This window comes from Chaetodon trifascialis, chromosome 4 (assembly GCF_039877785.1).
Source record: "Chaetodon trifascialis isolate fChaTrf1 chromosome 4, fChaTrf1.hap1, whole genome shotgun sequence".
Lineage (NCBI taxonomy): Eukaryota > Metazoa > Chordata > Actinopteri > Chaetodontiformes > Chaetodontidae > Chaetodon > Chaetodon trifascialis.
The window spans coordinates 18,007,179-18,031,978 of NC_092059.1; the positions used below are offsets into that span (position 1 = coordinate 18,007,179).

The 24,800-nt window shown below is 41.6% G+C and overlaps 2 protein-coding genes across 4 annotated transcripts in view; both read right to left on the bottom strand.

Annotated features, from left to right (window-relative positions):
* The window catches only part of rabgap1l (RAB GTPase activating protein 1-like), a 115,755-nt gene that overhangs the window by 56,135 nt on the left and 34,820 nt on the right, over nucleotides 1-24,800 (bottom strand). The window lies entirely within an intron of this gene.
* On the bottom strand, nucleotides 9,795-17,278 carry gpr52 (G protein-coupled receptor 52). Its single transcript, XM_070961548.1, has one exon. It carries the CDS (start codon nucleotides 15,391-15,393, stop codon nucleotides 14,275-14,277), a length of 1,119 nt encoding a protein of 372 aa, XP_070817649.1. The 5' UTR covers nucleotides 15,394-17,278; the 3' UTR covers nucleotides 9,795-14,274.

Consider the following 24,800-nt stretch of genomic DNA (forward strand, 5'->3'; position numbering starts at 1 on the left):
CTCTGATAGGAGTGAGGAAGCAAAAGCAAGAGCTGTGCCATCTGAGGCTGGCTTCAGCGTGAGTAGGGAGTAGTGCATTATGGGTCATGTTAGAGAACAGAGGCTGTGATGAACCAGCAGGATGGTGTGCCAGAGTACGTCTGTTACAGGGCTGCTCCCTGCAGTTACTCCAAGCAGGAGTCCACATGAAGTCGCTGAACTGACTGGAGAAAATTTCCGCTTCAATGAGGAGCACCACCGTTTCCTTCTTACAGACATCCAACATGTTTACACAACTCTGAGTGATAAGGCACATGAGAAAAATATATGGTACACGTAAAAAGGGGCCACGGAAACGAGAAAAGGGACAGATGGGATAGTAGAGAATGTAAGGTACAAATATGAAAGGATGGAGAAATGACTAGCAGGAGGCAGGATGACACAAGGGGAGAGCAAGACCAGAGTGGTGGCAGAATGACTGACAGCCAGAATATTAGCTAGCCGTCATCATCTTCTGAATAGATGGCTGCTCCGTCAAAAGAAGGCCAGTATTGAAAGCGACAAACAGGCTGCGTTTGGATCACAAAAATCTTAAATCTGCCAAAAAAAGAAAGAGGAAGGAACTGTGTCTATTTTGTCTGACACCTACTAAAAACACAAGATTAAACTTAAAGTTCCACCTTGGGAATTCAGGCAACAACAGAGTTTGCAGCTCTGAGGCCAGAGGATCATTAGTTTAAAATTGAGTTTAAAACACATTTGCGCCTTAAAAAACTCTCAAAATGCCAGATTAATGAAGAAAACTGAAAAATGCCTTCCTTCTCTATTGGATTCCAAAAGGCTCTACTTTTGAAAGTATGTCAGACAAAAAGTCTGGCCTCTAGTCATAACAGTCACATGTCGGACCTTATGATGACACCACCCCTCACTGATACTCCTAGCTCCCACTCAACACTCCTCATTCCTCTTTATTTCAGTGGGACACAGTCAGATAATCTACTGGTGCAATATTCAGAGGATGGGAGCCTGGTAATTAAAAATCAGCTCCCCCTGAGGCCTTTGTCCTTGGTTTTTGGCGAGGAAGTTTCTAGAGGCTTCCCTGGAGGGTGGTGGTGGGGGCAACAGCTGGCCCGCCTGGCAGATTGCAAATTCATCTGTCTCTGTATCGCTGCCGTGGCATTTTAATGGTCCGGCTGGTTCTGCATTTCAATAAGCAGAGCCGGGAGTGTAGACACACTGCTCAAACAGAAAGCAAAATAAAGAGAAAAAAAAAGAATAATTTCTCATTTTACTTGCAGTGAAATTGACGACAACTTGACAAACCAGAGAGCTGTTATTAGGATTAGTGGTTTTGGTTAATATCTTTTTTTATTATTATTATTTTAAAAGGACCAGTGCGTAACATTTGGGGGAACTACCTTTAAATGAATTAAGTGTCAAAATAAGTATCACTTGAAATTTTTATTTGCTAATATTATTGAGTTATCATTGAAAACTGCTCTGCAACACTGACTGCCATAAGGGAAGCGTCCACTCAACATTCACATCATCGCACTACTTAAAACATCAGTCAGTTTCTCCTGTGCAATCATTTTTACATCTGATTCCAGCTTCCTGAAATCTTTGGGTTTTATGCAGTTAATCCGACCAAAAAAAAAAATGTGAAGACATCGATTTGGGTTCTGGGATGTTGTGATCGAGTATTTTTCACATTTGTTTCCCCCAAAAATAATTCAATAGAGTAATCGATAATGATTATATGATGATGAGTCACTGGCTGCTGCAGCAGTAAAATGAAGTTTCACAAAGCTCAGGGAAGCCTATTTTACGCAGAAAAAAGATGACAAAGCCTTGTTCTTCACATTACAAACTGAATTTCCTCCACAAGTCAACAAACTGAAACTCCTCCTCTCGTGCTGCTTGGCACTGAGACTGAGCCATCCTCTCTGCATTAGACACTTCACTTTTCCAGCATGAATGCCACTCTTTCTTGTGTTCTATTTGAATATAGTGCTGCAGTTTATTCACTGCTAAAGCAACTGTTAATGCAGTGAATCTGAAGGTATTTCTAGGACATACTGTATAATAGCACTATGTGTACTAATTGCAGCGCCCTTTGAAATTTTGGGTGCCATTGCAAAATGCTATTAAAAACAAAAAAAAAAACTCATACTGAACTGCACAAAAGTAATGTGAAAAACATGCTGTACTGTTCCAGTCTGCATTTGGTAGGGAACAATTTGGTGCTGGAGCAGGATGAGATGCCCCCCTCTGTCTCGCACAAACACACACACAAGCAGCAGCACTGAGAGGGGTCAGTGGATAAAGTGCATCCCCCCAGATATCTGACATTTTCTGTGTGTTGTGTTTTTTACTGGAGGACATGAGTTGAGTTTGTTACTATGTGGGGACAGAAAACCCAAAGGGATGACAGAGGTGGAGGGAGTGGAGGGTCAGACACTCAGGGGTTCGGCCAATGAGAGAAGACCTGTGTATGGATGTGTATAAAGGTATGTGAATTGTTGTATGTGGAGACAGGTTGTTATGTTTTCAACCCTCTTACTTTTTACTTTAGTGAAAAAAAAGCAGCCTGTAGTACAGTACAGAGGTGCACACACACTGCATCTTCAAAATAAAAGTGCACATGAATAAATAATGAAGAGGTTTCTATTTCAGAGCAAATGTTAACATCCATTTTAATTGCGTCCTATTTATAAACTTCAAATAAACTCTCTGAAACCTTGTTGCTTCTTCAGACTCAGCTCAGGGTTTCCATAGCGACACAGTGCCTCTTAAGTCCTGATGTTCAGATAGGAAGATGCAGAGAGACAATGGAGACACTCAACTGTAACCAGGGAAGGATGACTGGATAGCTGGCAGTCTCATCCATCATTACGTACACAGATTGACAGCTAACCAGAAATCAAGCATTAAACATTTTGTGGACAAAATGCCAGTGACCACATTTCAGTTTATTTTGGATGCAACCAAAGGTTAAACATACAAGTACACAGTACAGGGAACACTGCCTTTGGGAAACTGATCCAAACACATACATTTCTGAATAATCCATTAATACCTACAACTAACATGTCCTTAAATACTAATAAACGCAGTACTTTTCATTTCAGTTTGAACAGCTAACAGTCAGCAGCTCACTCACAAAGTGTATAGCACATGCCAGGGCACACACAGCAGAAGCATTCACTCCAAAAACAAGCCACATACTGTGTCTTCATACCGACTGACTGTAAAACCTTCATTTTGCAATTGGTAACCCAGTTGGCTGAGTTTTGTAGTCTCTGTTGCGTCGTACTGTGAAGGTGTGCTTTCAACAGAAATGTTGAGGCTGGGAACCTGCACTGAAAGCTCAAATCTCAATTATTAACCTGATTACAAAAACCCCCTTTACACCTTGCATTAAAATGTGTTTTGAGTGATCAGATTGCAACAGGAGTAAATGCATCCAAGATGCACTGAGGACGAATTGTGATCCAATCAGTCAAACCAGAAGCAGTCAGGGGTGCACTGTCTCCACATTGAACAAAAGTGTGACCGCTGTTGCATTTTCAATCCACATACAACAACTACGTGGGCGGAAATAAAACTTCTTCTTAAGTGCCAAATGCTCACATCACTGGCAAAAGTGCATGTCTCATCTGGATAACACCGGTCGCAGTCTTCTACAAATAAAATCAAAAGTTCTACAGGATCAGAAGAAGTTGGACAGAGCTCAACTGGATCTCAATGTAGACACTGGAGACACAGAATAATACCAGGTGTAAATGTAATCAGGTTAAATTATATCTAGGTACAATCTGGATATGAGATGCAATTTAATGCAAGGTGTAATTTTCCGTGCATGGCAGTAAACTGAACAGCAGTGGATCTTATCTGGTAAAGATGAGCCACCTCTCAGCTATATATACACTGCTAAAACTCATCTAAAAAGATCCAAAGCTTTTTCACCCACTTGTTTGTTTGTCCATGTTTGTCACTGACTTCACCTTTGGTGGCGAAGAAGCTGCGACCCAAGCTGTCTATGTGACAAGTACTGTCAGGATTACTCCCTGATTAACACTGGGTGTACAGATTAGACTGCTGGCTTGGACCCAACATGGGTTATTGAGGTTTAAATGACAAACAGGTCACACACCCCAGCGAACACCCAACACATAGTTACTGTTTTTTATTTTTTTCCATTCATTCACTCCCTTCCTCCCACTTTGGCAACAGTAGTAAAGTTAAATGCCACAGAGGAAGAACTAGCCATATCAATGATGGCCTGAGGCGAGCTGCTGGACCATCACTACTAAATAACTGCCTAACACAGTCAGGCCTGGTGTGCTACTACGGGAAATGCTGCCTCAGGATAGAGTGAGAAAGGAAGAGCAAATGAGGGGAGGTAGGAAGAGGGAGGAAATATGCTAAGGAGCCAAGGGGGTAATTTGACTGTCTTATGGTATTTAATTCAGCAAAAATGCCCTGAGAGAGAATTAGAGAAGCTGGCTGTACATCTGCTGGCAGAGCTTTAGTACCTGAGGTCTGCAGGGAGGTTAACAGTAAAAAACAGGTTTGTCCTCCACTGTCCGTCAAGGTGCTTGTCTTTGTCCTCTATGTATGAATAGCTAGAGCAAGAATATTGGTGCAAATTATGCTAAATCAAAAACATCTTTAGATATCCATTTAGTACCGTAGTCAGGAAAGTGGATTGAAGCAGCTCCAAAGCCAATACTTTAATGAGCTCCAGTCTGTCACAATCAAATCCTTTCCGAACAGGAGAGAGACTGTCTGCAGTTCAATGTGGCAGATGTGGCGAGCTCGGTCAGTTGTCGGACAATGTTAACCATAGAAGAGGAGGGAGGTGGACCCATCAAAGTCTGGGACCGGAAGATGAACACGCAGGGATTCTTTTTCACACACAAAAGAAGGAAATCTGGCACCGTCACTTTTATAAACATTGACAGGTGTCATTCATCATTACTTAAAAAAATGTAATAAATGTAATAAAGTGTTCATTGTATAAAGCTTACTTGATGTATTACAATAAGACTCAGTGAATGCCTTTGTTTTGGTTGCCAGACAGCAGGATACTAATAAGCAATAATAGCTTCAAAGAGACTAATTTTTCCATGTCAATGGGACTCCAAATGTCGCTTATTAGATTAAATGCGGGTGATAAAAACCCGTACGGTACATATTTCCATCTTTACATTGACAGGCTCTTTATTCAGCAATTTCTGCCTCAAATAAAACATTATGGATAAAAGTTTTATTAAATTTAGTTGTGGGAAGTTTAGCTTTTCTTTTGATTTACCTTATCAAATCCCGAATATAATCATTTGGATTAAAATGATTCAGACTAAAATGAAGGTCATTAATGACCCAATTCCTTCACATTTATTTACATCTGACCATAAGGAATGGTGAGACTGGAAATGTGGAGGAGAGAGGTGGTGCTGTCGATCACTGCTGGCAGTTGATCAATTACAGATTTAATGATCATTACAGCGGTCCAAGTGGATCGATAACTAGTGGCTCAGTTCAGCACCTGATGTGAGAGCTGCCAATCTATATTTCTATTCTGTCAGATTCTTGATTAATATTCCATTTATAGTTTTTAAATATGTAATACTTGAGAGTCCTTTAACTCCCTATCAGTATAACTGGATCAAAAAATTCCTTCACCTCAACACTGACAATCGCTCTAAAAACAGAGTGCAATTAGCAATAATGGCCTTTTCAGGGGGCTACTTTCTGTGATCAATTTCAGTGAGACCCAAAGACAGGAGAAATGATTCATGTAACATTCATGTTCACTCAGAAAGCTTTGGGAGGTTTGTTCACCTCACCCTGATAAATGTTGTCGTCATTTATCCAAACCTCTACAATGGAGATGGCAAGTGCAAAGTTAGCATGACCCCTAGAGTCACATTCTACCTTTATCAGAAATATACCACCAGGTTGAAATATACCATAGCTTTCCACATGGAAAACATGACAAGTATTCCTTATTAGGTTAAAAACAGCCCATGCAACTTCACCACCATATAAAATTCTTCCTGACCGGGCAGACAGAAGCATTACCTGCCAAATCAGCAACATAGCCAATGTGGTCCCATGACAGGCCAAATAACAAGCCTGACCTCAATTGGTTTTCATAGTTGCCGTTAGCCATAGAGATGCTATGGTGCTCAAGGGCGAGGTGGGATTTCACAAAGTGGTTTCTTAGTTGCAGAGTCAGCCTTATTCAAGACAAAAAGAGAGAGAGCAATGATGCAACAGAGACTAAAAGGACAACAAGAGAAAAATTGCAGAAGCAGACTTTTCAAACTGAGAGTGGAGTGCTGAGCATTACTTGAAACCAGTGAAACCAATGTGCTCATTTTGGAGATTCAAAGCACTTAAAAAAGATGGAGGAGAAAGCTCTCAGTCGACTGGCCACTGATGGATAGAAGATGTACCTATGGCAATCACCAGGTCCAAAGATGAAATGGAAGCACTGAACTCTGAAAAGCAGCTGATAAAGACTTCCTGTGATTCAACATTTTAGGCATTGTCAAATGTTCCAATCCAGGGCACCCTGCAATGAGCGAGCAGGTAAGTGTTCTGTTCATTGCTCTGAGGCACTTTGACAGGATTCAGGTCCACAGTGGTAAATTAACCTGCAACTGTTTTCTTACTGGATGGACAATGTAACTCTTAGTAACAATGGCAATTAGAGAAACAGTGGTATTTCTAAAATAAAAGATACTGTGTTGTGCTAAAATGTCAAGTCTCTACTGTATGCTCTGCTGAGAGGTTCTCACAGTATAATATATATGCAACTGCACGACTTCCTGCAGCATCGCTGTGTGTTTCCATGATCAATGACTACATTTAATCTGCATTACAGCTTGCTGAAATTACACAGTATCTATAATCGGCTCTCAAACAAGGGATATTGACTGATATTGAAGCAGTTTTTACTTTTATTTTCTATAGATGTAGACTGCAACAACCCAGTTTTTGGCTTGTTTCTGAAATTTTTCTTAGCAATAGCAATGTTTCTGTTATGTTTCAAGGTTAGCTCTGCTTCACCTCATAACACAGAGTGCAACTACAATACAGACAAAGTCTGGAAATTCTGATTGTGAATAAAACTTTTGGGTGTTGAAGTTGGTGTTGGTAACATTGGAGAAACCAGTAAGTGTAAGTTGGATTTTGAAAGTGTCCAACAGAGAAAAATCCCATCACCTCCCTTCAGGCCTACCTCCAGAGATGGCAGGGGGTATGGACTGTGTTAAACCATATCCAACAGCGAACATGGCTATTGTCAGTACTCACAGTTGTCAAGGTACCATGTTAGTATTGTGAGATTTTGTCTGCATTCTTGCCATTCTTGTGTGTTTAGCTCACTATAGTTTTAGTAATATATCTTCTGAGCCTTGTGAAGACTCCGGTCATGCCCAATCAGTGCATGTGCAGAGCAATCCCACTACACAGCACCACTACTACACCAGATTCGTAACCAGAAAATCCCTCATTGCTGAGCTAGAGAAAATAAGAACTTGTCATCCCAGAAAAACTACCTTTATTGTGTTTTAACTGAGACATTAAACCTGCATAGCCAGCACAAGAGCATGGTTATTAAGTGTGAACATGTGCTATTACTGAAGAAGAGCCAGCATGCTCACTTTTAAGCCATGTTAGAGGTTGTAGGGGTTGCAATCATGGCCTGTCAGTTGGTCAGTCCACCACTTTGGTCCAGATTGACATATGAAATTTGGTACAGTCATTCAAGGGCCCAGAGGATTAACCCCAATGACTTGATGATCTCTTGCAGATATTTAGCTCAAAGCACCACTATGACCAAGTACATCCTCACAGAGTCACTAGAGTCTTGTTCATGGATACATACATGTTTAAAAATTTTGAACACTGCACTTTACATACTGTATGAACACACAAATAGGCCTTGCCTAGATCAACACCTGTCAGCTATCAGGCCACAGTCACAGCCTACGTTTTCAAAGACAGACTGAGGCCATGCAAGATGTATGAGGGTGTGTTGGTGTGTGGATGAGTGTGTCCTCCTTATACCATCAAAGGCTTTTGGTGGGCACCGCAAGGCTCCACCATTAGCACAAAGAGGCAGGAACTAGCTTCCCCTCCAAACTATGATTTCCCCACCTCAAAAGAGGGTCACGTGGTCTTTTCTCAATCAGGACGGAAAGAGGATGGGAAAAGTGGCAGGACAGAAAGAGAAAGAGGAAGTGAGGAGAGTACTGCCATTTGTGGAAATAAAAGGGAATTCCTGATATAGTGTCAGTCATGAATATTGAGTATGTCTGGACCGGGGAGCTGCTCTTGGTTTGACTGAATAGGTAGTGTGGATGAAATGCTTTCGGGTAGAAGGAACAAACACAAATTTCCATTCCAAAACTAGACATCAAGCATGAGAAAATAACTGGTAAAAAATCCCAAAACTGGCTACTCTGTACATGGCTGCTGGCATGAATAGAAAACACACTCAATATACACAAATACATAAAGGACTCAGTATTGTAGATAAGAATATTATTAAACTTTATACCATAGAACAACATCTTTTTCATTCAATGAGCATTTTTCATAGCGCTTGATATGCTAATACACACAACCTTCAAGGTAATACCTGTGTAAATACAAAATGTCTTGTGTCGCTTGTGCATGAAAATAAGACCACCCTAAACTAATTTTACTGAAATAGATCTTGACAGCAACAGGAACAACAGGTCTCCTTATCACTGTTTTTCATCCTTTCTCTCTTGCTCCTTCCTTCCTTTTTCTTCCCTAACCCTCCTCCTCCTTCTCCCACCTACAGCATATCATCCCTTCTTCCCTCTCTCACTCTCATCTTCCTCTTCTAATTCAGTAAGTCTGCTTAGCCACTTCACCTATGCTGCCAGCTTTTCTCTCTCCAACCAGTTCTTTTCTGTTCTTTTTGTCAGTGTTCTTCCAGTACCCTCTTCCATCTCCCCTTGCTCGTTTCTCCACTAGGCTACTCAGTAAAGACAGTGATGTTATGGCTGTTTTGAAGCTCACCTGCAGTCTAAGTGAATGCATGAACTTCAAGGGCCAATTTAAGACCAAGAACAAAGGATCAGGCTCTATAATGAGGATACTGTTCACGAAGAGAGAGGACATGATGGCATGCATTAACTAAAGTAAAGGCGTCCCAAGTTGTTACCTAGAAAATGCCACCTGATCAGCCATCTGCTGGTTCAGAGGCAAATAAAGAGATCAAAACCTGAAAATTCAATCTTGACTTTGTTTGCTTCCATATTTGGTGCAAAGAATTCACTATTGTCATATTTCTACAGTGCATTTGCTATAGAAGTTGGATGGGATGGGTGTCTGCCCCTGCCTTTAAACATAGAACAGAAAGTGTATCAGAACTGAGCTAAGAAGACAAAACAAAATTTAATCTAGACCGAGAGTTGCATTAACTGTGCACACACATGCACGTATGCTACGCCTGTAAATCTAACTCTTCACATTCACTGAACTTAGAAAGTAACTGGTACTGTATATCAAAACATCTTGTGCAACTTTACCAGGTTTGCTCGGGCAAACGTTTGCACCAATCCCTTCAAGACTGAGGATTCTAACTGGCAGCCACACAGTCACAAGCCCACACCTCCACACTCTTCATTACTCCTTAAAGTAGGTGCCAAGTGGAGGAAATAGGAGGGTGCCTCTGGAGAGTTGTACTGGTTATGAATGAAAGTTGGCTAACTGCTTGCTACATGAACATACACATTTCACAAAAGCAACTACACAGACATGTGAATGTCTACTATTTTCATTTTTATTGGGGTTGGCAGCAACAACAAAACCATAGCCTTTGACAAATTTTAAAAATAAAAAAATAGATACTGTGTAATTTTACTCACTCTGCCCCCTACTCAAAACATCAGCAGCCTAGTTGATGTAACACAAATGGGTGCGCCATACTTTTGTCAGAGCTTGTCTGACTTTTTTGGCTGTACAGCAGATTAAAAACAGACAGACACACACACGTTATATACAGTATACTCATATACAGTATATTGTGTAAAGGTTTAAACATAATTTAATAAATAAATACATATTACTCTGTAATTAATTAAACTCCTTTGACTAAAAGCCCCAATCAATGCACTTGAAAGTAAGACGACTTGTTTAAACAAGATAACAGTTTTGATTTTTTACCACTTCAGTTTGGTCAGTGTAATACAGACATGTACAAACAATTTAAATACTCATTCAGTGGCTCTTGGATTTTTGAAACCTTGAGCCGAGACACGTATTTCACGTAACCCGCTACAAAAACTCACCGAAGGAATGAATATTTGTGCAACTTCTGACCAAATACTGTAATCTCCACCTGAATGGAATATTCCAACTTCTACATTATATGGTAACAACTGAGCTATTTTATTTTAGGTGAATACAGAATTTTGTTTTCTTTTGTCTTACATGTTGTTTGTCACCACATTGTGAAGATAATACAGCACTTATTCAGATCCTATAAATTTCTCTACTACCCCACTGCACTATGCTCCAAAGGAGCACCAAAAACACAAGCTATCAAAATTAAAAAAATATTATTGTAACACTAGTATTTGACACAACTATGCTGTGGTTCCCTACTGTTATTCCACAGATATGCCAGGTCACATGGCTATAGAAGGGAATTCACAAGACTTAGACAAATCTGCTGTCTCTTCTTATCTTACAAATATGACATAGACATCAGGCAGTAGAACATGTGCCCACTTGAAGTCAGATCAATTGTGATGGATGAATGAATGACTTGGCCCATTCTTGGTTCAAGTGGAAACCTCTGAACTTTTCACAAAGTCATCAAAAACTCCAATGTCCAATGACACTGTACCTTCAGATGTGTACATGGTCACAAGGTACGTTCATGTAGCTGGAAAATGTTTTTAAAAAGTGCAGCATGTTAATGTAACAACAATTACTTCTCAACATCTTTTTTTCACTTTTCCTACAAAATACATCTTTAGGCACGTATACAGAACAATCTGTAATGCATTAAAGCTGCATAAAGCAATATTTTTTTAATTCTAGTAATGACTCAAACACTTCCTGGTTATGTTAAAGGGTGATGAATGCAGATGATTTCACTACGAATCAACACCCCATACTGCAGCTTTACAGAGCCGCTTTTACCTCACTGATGGTTATCACACTCGTCCGAACCAACAAAACCAAAACAATGACAGCACATACAGTATATACCATGGGCAGCCACTCCCAGCACATGATTATTTCAAGTTAACAGTAGGCTACCTGCCTCATGTGAAACTGCTGAGAGCCAAAGTAAATGAGCAGCTGGTAAAGCATGTAGATTAACCAAAAAAAGAGAGAGATATTCTTCTGTTGGTGATGTTGGTTTTTCAAACCCTGATTTCAAAACAATACTGTCCTTACATTCATCTGGGGGCCAGAAAGACCCTGGTATTGAATGGTCATGTTGCTTCTTTCTGCTGGATTTGTGAGTAGCAAAATGCTTGCAAACATGCCACTAAAATAAAATAAGCTAAAGGCTTATCATATTAGTCTTTCTGCTCCTAGTAGTCAAAAATCACTTCATGCAGCTTTAAAACGAGGAATGAGTTACACAAGGTACTGTTAAGCAGCATAGAATGCAGTTACAATATCAAGGGGGCTGAATTTGCTGTGTCACTTGGTTTCTAGCATGGACATATACATATACACTACAAGCAAGGCCTAAACCACAGATGACACTATTACATGAGCAAATTGAGAAATCAGTATATGTCATTAGCTATAGTGCATGGGTGTATTCATGTCAAATGAACTATGCTTTGACACTGATCCAGTAATTAGGGGAATGTACAAGGTAAATTGACTGGAATGACTTTACTACTGTGCTGTATCAAAGGATGAGTACCATAACCAAAGCCAGTCTGAAGGTTCCTTAACAACACACTTTGTATATCAAAAGCCCCAGACTATGGAACAGTCTTCAGATTTTACCAAGCTGGAATGTGCACAGTAAAAGAACAAAGGACTATAATATGTTATCAGAATCTCCAATAAGATGCTCACAAACAATCCATTTAGGACATCATTTCCAACAACTGTCCTTGGCCCATCCAAGCAGAGTCATCTGTTGCTTGGGCACAAACATGGAAAAAGACAATTCAACAAGCCAAGTTACCAATTTCATTTGTTTCTCCAAATTGCCTGTGTAATTCACAGTCAGGTTCGACCACGTGAGAAGTGCATACTAAGTACTATGTTCATTCACAAAAGCACTGGGAAGCCTGTAAAATATTAAGGCATGTAGATTGAGGACAACAGAATCGGTACAGCTGATGGAGAGGGGGACATATTAAAAGAAATGAGGATTGTCCGGGCAGTAGTTTAACACAGGATAAGCTACTCATAGCCGTGAACCTTTATCTCAACTAAGCATGTAATTTCAGATCAGTTAAGTTTTAACCTTAACGTGACCTCCAGACAGATCAGATCACATTAACCTGTGCTCCGTCCACTGCTGCTGGGAAATAAAATCCACTGTAATCTTTAAGAAAGGTAACTGTGTCAAACATGCGAAGCATCCAAAACCAAGCTACATCCTAAGCTCTGCCTCTGTCACTTTTCTTACCTACAAGTGACACAGCCAAATTTGCGAGTCAGTCAACAATCAGGAGGAGCACCTAAAAATAATGACGTCCTTGAGACAGCTCATTTAAAGGATTCTGTAAGTGAAGTAAAAAATTTAACCCACTTTTGCATTACAAATAACAAAATAAAATTTATAATTAGATCATGGCGTTCCATTTAGCCAATTTTGTTCACTATCCAGTATACATGGCCCTCCGTATAACAAAGGAAGAGGCATGTAATATTTATTTGCTTGTTAGAAATGGCTGCCATGATAACAGTGGGAATCCTGGCACTGATGGGCCATTTCATGAAAGCAAGGGGGGACAATTGGGGAGGGGGGGAGTATCCTAGTTATCCACCAGGAGCATCAGTTCACTGCCCTCAATATAGAGGTCTCCGAGTCAACCAGACACATCTTTTGTCTGAATTCTGGAAATTAGTTGCTTTTTAGAAGGGGTGTGCCAATCAATTGGAGACCAACCAAAATTAGTTAATATTTAAAAGTGGCAAACAATGGAAGCAGCATGTCATCAGTGGAAAATCTGACACAGGTCACAAAGTTAAAGCTGTTGAAAAATTGTCTGTCTACATTATGGATTAGTAACTTGTTGTGAAAACTTAATTAATTCCCATTTGGGGGATTTAAAGGTTTCAAAACTCCTCTTAAATTTCATACTTTTTTTTAGTTTTAGAGTCCTTTGGTTAAAGTTTTACATCTACACAGTGCTATATTGGAGTTTTACCATGATTGCTGTGTATTATATTATGTACCATGACTTGTAGATGGGCTGAACAATTTTATCCAAATTTGGACCAACTGCTTGATTGGTGATTGGTCAATCGATCTATTAATATAAAAAAAATGTGAAAGGACACATGACCAGTGCATCACTTTTTGCATCTCTCCAGTTCACGTGTCCACGTCGTGTTTACAGATTCAACACAAAATACTTTGCAAAAACAGACTGCTCACTCCTCCGAAAACAGTCAAGGCCATACGTCATCTGTTATTTATCAGCAGCATAATGGCTGTTGTCATTGTCACTGTGTTCATACTGTTAAGAAGCCAAATATTCATCTACAACCTTTAAACAGGTTGGTGACCATGAGTGTAGGTTATCTTGTCTCTGCTAATGACAGTCATAGACAGTACAGAGACATCGAATATTGGGTTGATCCATTTTACAACCCCAAACAAAAATTAACAGGCATCAAATAGTGTGGTCACATTTATGTCTGAGAAAATATGTGCGAATATTTTCGAGTTTACACTTCTGTTTTCCCACTATGCCTGACCTTGCTGACGACATACAGTGAGATGTGAAGGCTCTGAAAGCCAAAGGGAGACTACTTTTTATGTAATCCACCATTAAGTCACATACCATACAATAAAAGCCATTGTAGAGGGCCCATTTCATAGAATCTCTGTTTAGACACTGCACCCATCTCTACAAAAAACTTAAATAAACCATTGTTTATTGTGACCAAGGCAATGTCACTGGTATCAGCTGACAGTTTGGTTAAGCCCTGCCAATTTAACTGAAAGTTAACTAGCCCCTAAGCTTGTTAAGATTCATGTTTCCCATTCGTAGATTTCAGGAGCATCCTTGTCCTGTCAAAGTCATCCCTTCAGATGGAGCATGAGTTTGCCCTCTTCCTTGGTTTAGGCTCCCCAAAGTCCCTGTCATCCGCCGCACAGTGGCTGAAGGAGCACATCGTCTGTGAGAGCCTACGCATGCCCAGGCGGAACACACTGTTAGACAGGCTGTAGATGACACAGTTGCAAAAGCTGTTGCTGATGGCCAGCCAGGTGGTGATGAAGGAGAGGGCAGGGCTATCCAGCACATGGGAGCTCTCTAGCAGGAAGTAGATTATGTAGGGCAGCCAAAGCATATAGAAAACACTGGTGATGCGGAAGAGCACCATCGCATAGCGCCGATCTGGTCCATGCCCTCCATGATGTCCACCGCCACCCCCCTCACCAGCCTCCATCTCCTGGCTGGGGAACCGTGCACGCCGTTCACTGATCTCCCTGTTGTGCTGCTGGCAAATGCGAAAGATATGGTAATAGGTAAAGCAAACCACAAGTGCAGCGGGCGCATAGAGCAAACACACCACAAAGCCTGTAAAGAGGGCAGAGGTGGGCCAAGAGTGAGCGCACCACTCAAAAATGTCTCCATGATAGCCTGGCTTACCCCACCCAAAGAAGGAGGGCAAGAAAACCAGGCTAGAGTAGACCCAGATTAGGGTGATGCAGCCTCGTAGTCGGCATGGCGTCACCAGCTGGTTATAAGATAGTGGTTTAGTTATGGCCAGATAGCGGTCCACACTGATACAAGCCAAGCAGGCCATTGAAACACTCTTCAGAACAGAGATGACATAGCTGAAGACCTGGCATGTGATGGGCTCCTGGACACCTGCTGGGTAGTGAAGCAGAGACAGGGTGGGCACCAGGCAGCTAAGACCCACCAGCAGGTCAGCGTAGGCCATGGTCTGGATGAAGTAACTGGTGGTGTAGTGGTGTAGCAGAGGAGCACAGTGGAACACAAAGATCACCGTCAGGTTCCCTGCAATAATGAGCACTGTCAGAAGTACGATGACAGCAGTCTCCAGAACGCAAGCCCCGAGGCCTTCGTTCAGGCCCCAGCCCAAAGGACAAGAGAGGTTGGAGGCCCTGCCAGGAAAGAAGTCTCCATGGCTGCTGTTGGCAGTGAGCACCGGGTCCGTTGTCAGTTCAGACTGGTTCATTGTTCTGGGTGCTATCCAGGTGGGTCAGGTTTGTGGTGTGCCACCCATAAGGCAGCTGGCCTGAAACTGGAGAACTGTCTGCCCCCCACCCACTCTACAACGGGTGTCTGCAGCCTCCCTTGGGTAATGGAGCTCGATACTCTCTCGCACACTCACTCTCTCTTTCACCTTACTCTCACATAGCTGGGTCTCAATCAAATGAACACTGACTGCAGAAAAATCAATACAGCCTCTAGGAGGGTAGGACAACCTGTTTAGCTCTCCTTTTCCAATCACTCATGGTTAGTGAAAGTAGTGGGTGGGTAACAGTCAGGAGTAGAGAGAAAAAAAAGCTGTAGTCCTTCAGTAGACCTAAGGCAGGGTAGCATTAATGCTGTGGCCAGTATCAATCCCAAAGGCGAATTTCCCTGCTGGTTTGGCTGCCAGTCTGTGGCCTCATCTCCTCATTCTAATGAAGGTTGCCACCAGGAGGCTGAGGGCATAAACTGTCCTCACAAGGGCAGAGAGCATAGAAGATCCAAGCGAGGACACCATATGAAGAGGTTAAAGCATGAAGCAAAGCACAATGCTCTTCTCTCTTGACGGGTCCTGACAGGAGATCAAATAAAAAAGCAGCATATGGCTCCTATTTCACAGCTACAGATCAGATTAAGTTTGGTGAGCACAGTTTCCTTTCAAAAAATCCATTTTATGGAACCATTGCTTAGGGAGAAAAAAAAAGTTCTTAGGAGTCTCTCTTGGTGTATAGCAAAGTCTGGAGAAGAAAATTACATCCATTTCCGAGAATCAACCATTGGGTTCAATCCAAAGTTTCACTGTACATCGGTGCTAGTGTGTTTACTGTGTAACTGCAGGCTTCCCTTATTTTGGTGGTCCTCTGGTCAGTGTCTGGAGCCCATGTATGCCCAGCTATTGTCTGAATCAAAACACAGACACAGGCTAGAACAACATGGGGATCTCCGCAGGAGATAATGTCACAGCTCTCTCAGCACACATGGCGCTGGGGGGAAAATGTGTTTACAAGGCATCCCTAGGCAGAATGAGGTAAAAAACCAAGTGCATCAAAATGTCTGGAAGAGTTCTGCCATACGAGTGATTTAAACTTTAAATCAAAATGTGCAAACTTGCCTCTCAGTGTTCTCGACTGCAAGTTGCAAAAGACAAACAAATGTAAAAGCACAGTAGTTGATGAAAGTGTTGAATGTCAGACTCCCATGCAGGCAGGTGGAAGGACTCTCTTGGAGCAACGAGAGGCCAGCTGAATAACTCAGTGCTCCACTCACTTGGACTCCTCAGCAATCCTGTGGCTGGTAGACACTTGAAGAGAGGGGTGGCGGGATCAATCAGCAATCCACTTATTTATCCCATAAACTTGTTACTTGCATTTTTGTTAAGACGTTCTCAAGCATTGACAGCAGAGGCTTAGCAGTGCTTAATGTAACCATAGATTTTCTAACTTGCCTTAGTCCTTTGAAATATGCGCTCTGTTTAGTTGTAGACGTTTGGGGTCCTACAACTCCTCTCTCATGGTATCTGTCGCCCTGAACAAAACACTGGCAGCGCAACAAAAGGGAAATCCACTCTAGCAACATAAAGAAAAGACCCAGTCCCATTCGGAGTCCCAGTTTTAAGCACTGTCCTCTGCAAACGTCCCCCTTTTAATTCCGTCAAACAGGACAACCCACATTTTTGAGAAATAAATCCTTAGATCGCGGGAGTAAGAAAGATGAATGCAATGCATCTGTCAAAAGCAGCAAGTAAAAAGCAAGAAAAAAGATGACTGCGCTGATGGAAATGAGTTAAATCTGCAGCGAGGGAAGCGAGGGGACGAAGAGTCCCTCAGCCCTGGTGCAGTGAGAAGGAGAGATGCTGTGACTGGCTTACACTTCCCTCCCTCCCTCTCCACACAATCTCTCTAGCTTGCACACTCAATCTCTCTCTCTTTCCACACACACACACACACACACACACACACACACACACACACACACACACACACACACACACACACACACACACACACACACACACACACACACACACACACACGAACCCTCCCTCTTTCTCGCTCTCTCTCCCTCAGCTTCTCGCTCATTGCCCCGCCTCCTCCCATCCCAGCTGCACCTGAGGCTCCCTGCCACATTATTCTGTCTCTCACACTGGCTTTCTCCCAGAGGTAAATTTGGCTACATTTCCTATTTACATATTGCTTATCTCTCACACTTCTATTACAACCCCCCCACCCCCTTTCAGACTCCAAACATCTATATAGCCCCTAGTACGTAAAAACCAGGTCTATTTCATTCCTCCATGAAACAACCAATACCATGAAAATATAACATGAAATAAAGCACCACAGCAAAAAATAGCAAGATGTACATTTAGTGATGTACTTATGTATCACTCATAACACTGTCTCTTTGGAGGAAAAAGGAAAGACAATGCTTGTGTCAGCAGTCATTAGCCTCAGCTTCAGAAAGCCACAGCTTTCTTAAATACATTAGTATATAATGTGTACAGGATGACACTCAACCTTCATAATCCCATGGAACATCTTGGACAACTAATTCCAGTAAAATGAGTCCTCCTCCTTATCCAGCCAGGCTACTTTATTTATTCTTTATTGAACCAACAGCTTAACACGCTTATGTCTGCACCTTAGGTGCACTTGCTCGGCATTTCGGATAGTTGGGAGCATTACCTGGCCAGCAGACAATAAAAAGGATCAAGTGACAGTGAATTGGCTAAAATCAAGGACAGATGGAAAGAAACTGTCAAACATCACAGCTGGGCAGGAGATTCTTATAAAGAAGAAAACTGGGCGCAATTATGTTAAAGGGAGGTACTGAGGAGTGGCCAGCTACAAGTTGAATGGAAAATGGCTGCTTTGGAAAACACCACAACACCTGGCCTCTTCCAGGAAGGGCAGTGTGCATTGATTATTTGGGAAAAAACAAACAAACATATGTTTGAAAGGAGCAAACATGACAAGAACTACATCTATCACACAGGAGGTCGAGTTTTACACGATGAGTCAATGAGGGACCACCATTGCTTGAACATTTAAAGCTGCACTCTGCAATCCTTAATGGATAAATATAGACATCTTGTCAAGTATAAGTATACTTTCCACAGATGGACAAAGGGAAACATTATAGTATTCACTTATGTAAATGTGTCTACTTTGACTAATTTCTAGAGGAGTGCTTGGTCAAATCCACACAGTAAGTCACATATCAAACCAACCGAGCAAAACAATGTGCTATCTGAACAAGAGGGGGGGTATGCCTTTCACTGGAAGCGCCATGCACAGACAATGGCTGAACCTAGACCTCTCCTTGAGGAAGATGTAATGCAATGTGAGAACATTACACAGGAAAAAGATGGCATGCAGCCAATCCAATTCTTTGACACACCACTTGTGACAGAGCATTCAAGCCAATGAAAACGCCTTACACAGACTCTGTGACTTCACATACAGGCAGTAGCCACTGGAATCTAATTCAAAAGAGTGCCTAGTTGCATCTTGGTTTAATCATTACTTTACAGACAACCTTTATCTGTAGTTCAGGTAGGCCAAAAAATGTTTATTTTATCTATAGTCAGGAAATCAAACTTAATGGTATTTTGAGTTAAATGTTGTAAAGTGAGAGGGTAAAAATGTATTACATGAACAATATGAAATGTATATGACGACAGGACTTGGTCAGCTGTTACAGGTGTTAATATTATCATTACTATGTCAAAATAAAAGCAGCAAAGCAATGATGGATCTTTACACACTGATGGAAGTTGACGCACTTGAGGTTTGTTGTCTGGTCACTTATGTTTATGAGGCCAAAATCTGACAATAATCCACTTTAGTGAAGTAGAATATTCCTTAAAGCTTTAATACAGTGTGTTTCATACAATGTGATTGTGAACTGGAGTACAAGTAAGCCTGCTATGTATTGCCATGGAGACCAAATATTCTTGTGTTGGTTAATTGGGTAATTTAGGAGAGACAGCGAGATGGAAAACCAGAGAGAGGGGTCAGAAAGAGAGGAAAACTAAAAATAAAAAGAGACAAAGGGAAGACTAAAAAAAGTTCTGCTGTCACTATGGAAGGAGCCAGTCAATGGAGATCTCTCAGCACAGTGCTCTTTACCTTTGTAGGTGGACACTGATGAAAAATACAACCAGAAGGCCGCCGTTAATAATTCATTCTGCTCCAAAACAAAGTCAGCGGGGCCACTTGGAAACAAAGGTGGAGGCTGATTCACCTTTCACTGCCTCCCAGCATCCCACCCTCCTCCACCCCTGGACTCCTGCTGATTCCAGTCTCAACAGCAATGTGTTGGCATAAGGGGGGTGTTACATCTACATTAAAACGTGTTTAGCAGAAACTTACAGTACATTAAGTAAGGAGGCAGGGGGTTCACCACCTTGTTCAAGGACATTTTACCAGGACAGGGTGAGCAAGTAATTAATTTAGTTAAGTTATGGACCATCTTTCTCGAGCAAGCGTGGCATAGTGCTCAATCAACAAAATCAACCAACAAAAACAAATGACAAACTTCACACTGAAAGATAACACAACTATGTCAAAGACCCGTCTGTACAAATAAGCTTTCAGATGCTGTTTAAACTGCTGACCTACTGTCTACAGAAAAGCTGTTACAGACATGTAAACCCTGATCAGATGACATTATAAGTCTGTACAAGACCTGCACAGGTTTCTGGATTGAAACCTTCAGAGAAGCAGGTAAAAAAGGGAGGGTGAAAGAGACATGGTTTGATGCACAGCTGTTGACAACAGACAACTGAAGTACAATAATGATGTAAATATGTGGAATAATGCACAAGCAAAGCAGATCTTCCCTTCAAAAAGCTTCCCTTTATGCAACTGCTGGTGGGATGTTTCCCAAATTATGTCTGAAGTCTCTTCACTGTCATCAGACTAGAGACTCATCAGACTGTGTGACGGCATTTCGAAGGCATCTGTAATTTATTTTCTTGATATGAATGAGCTGCTTCAGTTTGGACTGCCTGAATGGTTTACAAACTGTCGTTTCTTGGCTGGTTATGAAGGAATTCCAGGTCATTTGATTTGCCTGAAGGGCAGAATGGAAATGCAGTTGCTTCTGTAGTTCCGATCATGGACAACCCTCTTGTCAAAGGGTCTGGGGGTTGGGATATGGGGGATAGATGTTAGTGGGGCAGATTATAGCTGGTTCACCGCCTGGATACAAACATTCAGCGAGCACCATCAATGGACCAACACTAAACCAGCTTAGCAGGCAGAGGCTAGTATTTATATTTATCAACAGTGGGCCAAGCTTTGCCTGGATTCAGTTCCCAGGTTGAAGGCACTGAAGAAAAAGAACATGATGCTCTGACAACATAAGGAGTCACTCCACTTGCCTGTCATAAAAAACTGGATTTGAAATTAAAATGTCTTAGCAAAAAAAAAAAATCTAATTCTGGTTTTCAAGTGGATGCTGTGACAATTATAACACTCAATCCAGTGAGAGCTACACTGCTGTTAGACTTTCTGCCTCTCTTGGCTTTTGGGTGTACTGAAGTTCAAAGTATTACAGACCAGCAGACAAGCATGGATAACACAAGTATACTGTGCGCACTTCACTGCAATGCTATCACTGTATGTTCAAACTTTGCAGTCACCTCTTTTGTGGCAGCTATAAATATGTAGTGAGTTATGGTTAAAAGACGTAATGTTGTGAGGGCACATTTTACTACTGGTTAATATAATAGAGAAAATGTATGAAGCACACAGAATATAAAGGGGAAAATGTCAAATATAAAGATAAGCACTTGCTCACAGCAAGTGGAAAACTACGTAACAGCTATTATTATCACATTTAACTTGACAACAATTTATGATCAACACCCTGAACAGAAAAAATATCTCCACCATATTCACCTCCAGCACAATGTCAGCATGTATACAGGGTACACTGAGATGGCTGCCGCTGAATGGTAAAGAAGAGCTAAAGGTCAAAGACTGGCTGCTGACTGAAATCACCATCTATCATCTTCATTTAATCTCACACCACATGGTGGTGAAGACCTGCCTGACCACTCAGGTTAAGATATTTATATTCATTATTCTGTAGCCCGTATTGTCCTTGCACCATGTAGGTCAGCATGTAATGTGCATCTCTTCAATCATCTGTAAAGGTTGAATGTGAACAATAAGTCGTTGTACTTTGACTTGAAATTGACTTTTTTGTCAAAGAAAAGAAAAATAAATATTTTTGGAGTAAATGTCATTGCATAAAATGCAGGTCATGGCTGCATTTCGCACTTTCATTTTCAACACCATTGACACATAAGCAATGCTTTTGTCAGAGAGAAACATGAATCGCTTCGTCTGTTAGCAGCCTGCTGTATGTATTATTTATACGTCACTACTGTATGTTCAGGGGTATGCAGTGCTACATTGTTGATTCTACAAAATGTAGCTTCTTTTCTTCAAAACCAGAGCAGCTTTGAGCTTCTTCTTGCTTCAACTGCCAATACATGACATGATTTGTAGACCCTTTTTGAATAAATCCTGTCTGAAATTTACTCAGCACCTAGATGAACATGTAAATGATGTTGTTCATGAAGATTCTTGTACATTTATTGAATTAGAAGGTACAAGCTGGTGTGACTCTGCAGCAAGGAAGAAGAAGCAGAGCATTACTCTAACTGCGAGGCTACAGTTGGTATGAGGACTGAGACATGGAAGTGTTGTGACCAGAGAAGACGCTGTAGGCTGGATCTCCTTAATCCAAGCTGTCATATCAGTGTCAGCATGGCTAGGAGGCTAAGCTAACACACACAGTGGATACAATCACTACTGTATGGCAGACAACAAACACACTTATTTATAAAATTATTCCATCAGCGCTTTGGAATGGCATGCCAAGCTCAATCAACAATAAAAATTGCTAGACTACAGCAATTATTGGTCCAGTTTTTGTTTTCCAGATATTGATTTTCCTGAAGCTGTGCGAGAAAGGCAGTGTGTCCTTTTGTGGTGCCTACTGCGTTTCTGGTGTGGATATGTGAATGGGAGCTGAAGGGCTGCATTATGGAGACACACACAGAGCCAGGATGGGAGGCTTGCTGTGAATAGACCTATATTGTAAGGAGCGGAGAATGGAAGTGGTGTTGCATGGCTGTCTTGTGGCCATGCAGTGCAGCTGGTCCCCACAGACACTACGGGGCAGGATGGGATAGTAGGCAGTCTATGTGTCTTAGGGTGAGAGGCTGTGATTGACAAGTCTTTAGATCCTCAAGACTTTTTTTCATCCATGAATGATGAGAGACCGCAAACTAGCAGCAGGGCGCACAACTAAGCCAGGGGCATTACGTTTATGCATGTGCATAATGTGCATCTGTGCATACATGTATACTGTACTTCAGCTCAGGGTGAAAACCTCGTATCTTAAAAATGTCAACGTTTGAAGACCTAAGGAAAACAACATAGTGCTTAAATCACACTGCAGGTTTTTCAAGTACCCGGTGCACTTATCTGCTATCATATTTCCTTTCTGACAATTTGCCACTATGCTGTCCAGTAGCAGTGACATATTATTTAAAAACTAAACTGACCTTATGAATCTAGCTAACTGGGTAGATTTCTTATTGGCCAATAGCAGTCAAGGTTTTTTTTGTCTCTGAAGTAATGTGTAATAATTGCAAATAGTCAGGCCAATCCATAGCCTTTGCGCAACTGGGGCCCCTCAGCAGCAGCCTTGCCAAGTCTGTGCATTAATCCAACATTAATGGGTAATGAAAGGATTTTTGAGGTCTGCCAGGTTTGAAAACATCAACACCCCCAAAGTTTGAGATTTGTCATTCAGTATGTATATCAGTGCACAATATATACATACACTGAATGTCACTGAATCAAATTACTCATATTTTATACTTTAGCAGAACAAACAATCCTATCAATGCCTATAAAAAACTAAACTATACAACTGCTTTCATTGTATTGAGAAAATGCTTGGTTTTGTGTGCTGACAAATGAGACAATACTTTTTCAGTGGCTCATTTATCTATAGAGAAATAAGTACTCTTCTGTCCATATAAGTTAAAAACAGTCCCGACAAGCACCAATATGCTTTGCACTCTCACACTCAACCCCAAACAGCTCTCCACCTCAATAGATGGTATAGCTGTCCGCTTTTCATTTAAAATTCCAGCTACTTGCAGGTGTACACATACTGTACAGGTGTGACTGCAGCTGTTGCCAAAAGGCTGAAAAAGAGGTAGGAGGAATGGGAGTGTGCGCCCATAAGCGGCCACCTACCCAGGTTCCAGTCAAGCACTTAATGAACAAAGCAGAAGACACAAAGGCAAAAGGAGACGCAAAATTGTCAAGGAGACAACTTCTCCATGGAGACTTCTTCTGTGCTTAAAGCACAGGAGAAGTCCATAGACCCTTGCAGTTACCATGGCAGCCTATCTAATGTACATTGTACTCCATGTATCTGTATGTGGGTTATCAGGCGTGGGTGTAGTATTATTCCAGCCTGGCTGCATGGCTGATGCTACCTTTGATTGTGCACCAACGCTAAATGTCATCGCTAAGCTTACGCCTGCCCTGAAAATGACATCAGCAAAATGTAAATCACCTGACATCCTCGGTCTTATTTGCTTATAGATTTCATTGCATGCTTTGTAAAGAATTTAAGTGAGGTGGTTCCAGTCATGGGTAGGAATTCTGGCAAAGTTCAAAAAAGAAAAGATGGATACATAAAATCTTTAAAGCTCGTCTAATATAACCTTTCAAAACTTTTACCTTCCGCTTATTTCTGCAGCTAGAAATAACATTTATCTATCAGACACAATCATACAGGGGTCACAATGTGTCCTCGCATTTAGTGGGTGCCAATGTAACCAATAAAATGAAGGACCAGAATTGGTGACATTGCACAGCCACGGTACCCAAACAAACGACAGTGGTGGCACAAAACTGTTTGTAGTAGTGATCAAGAAATACTTCTGAAACTGGATCATAATTAATAATCGGGATTCATTGATTCGTTTTAGGGTGGCACGGTGGGGCAGCAGTGCGTGTGCCTCACAGCAAGAAGGTCGCCAGTTTGATCCCCGGGTCGGGCAGGGCCTTTCTGTGTGAAGTTTGTATGTTCTTCACGGGCACTCTGGCTTCCTCCCACAGACCAAAACATGCACATTAGATTAATTGGTGACTCTAAAATTGTCCTAAGGTGTGAGTGTGAGTGTGAGCATGAATGGTTGTATGTCTGTATATGTTGCGCTGCGATGAGCTGGCGACCGGTTCAAGGTGTACCCCGCCTCTTGCCCACTGACAGCTGGGATAGTCTCCAGCAACCCCGCATCCCCGAAAAGGGATAGTCGGGTATAGACAATGGTTGGATGGATGGATG

Coding starts and splice junctions, on each gene's coding strand:
- gpr52 (XM_070961548.1), bottom strand. CDS start 15,393: ATGAACCAGTCTGAACTGACAACGGACCCGGTGCTCACTGCCAACAGC.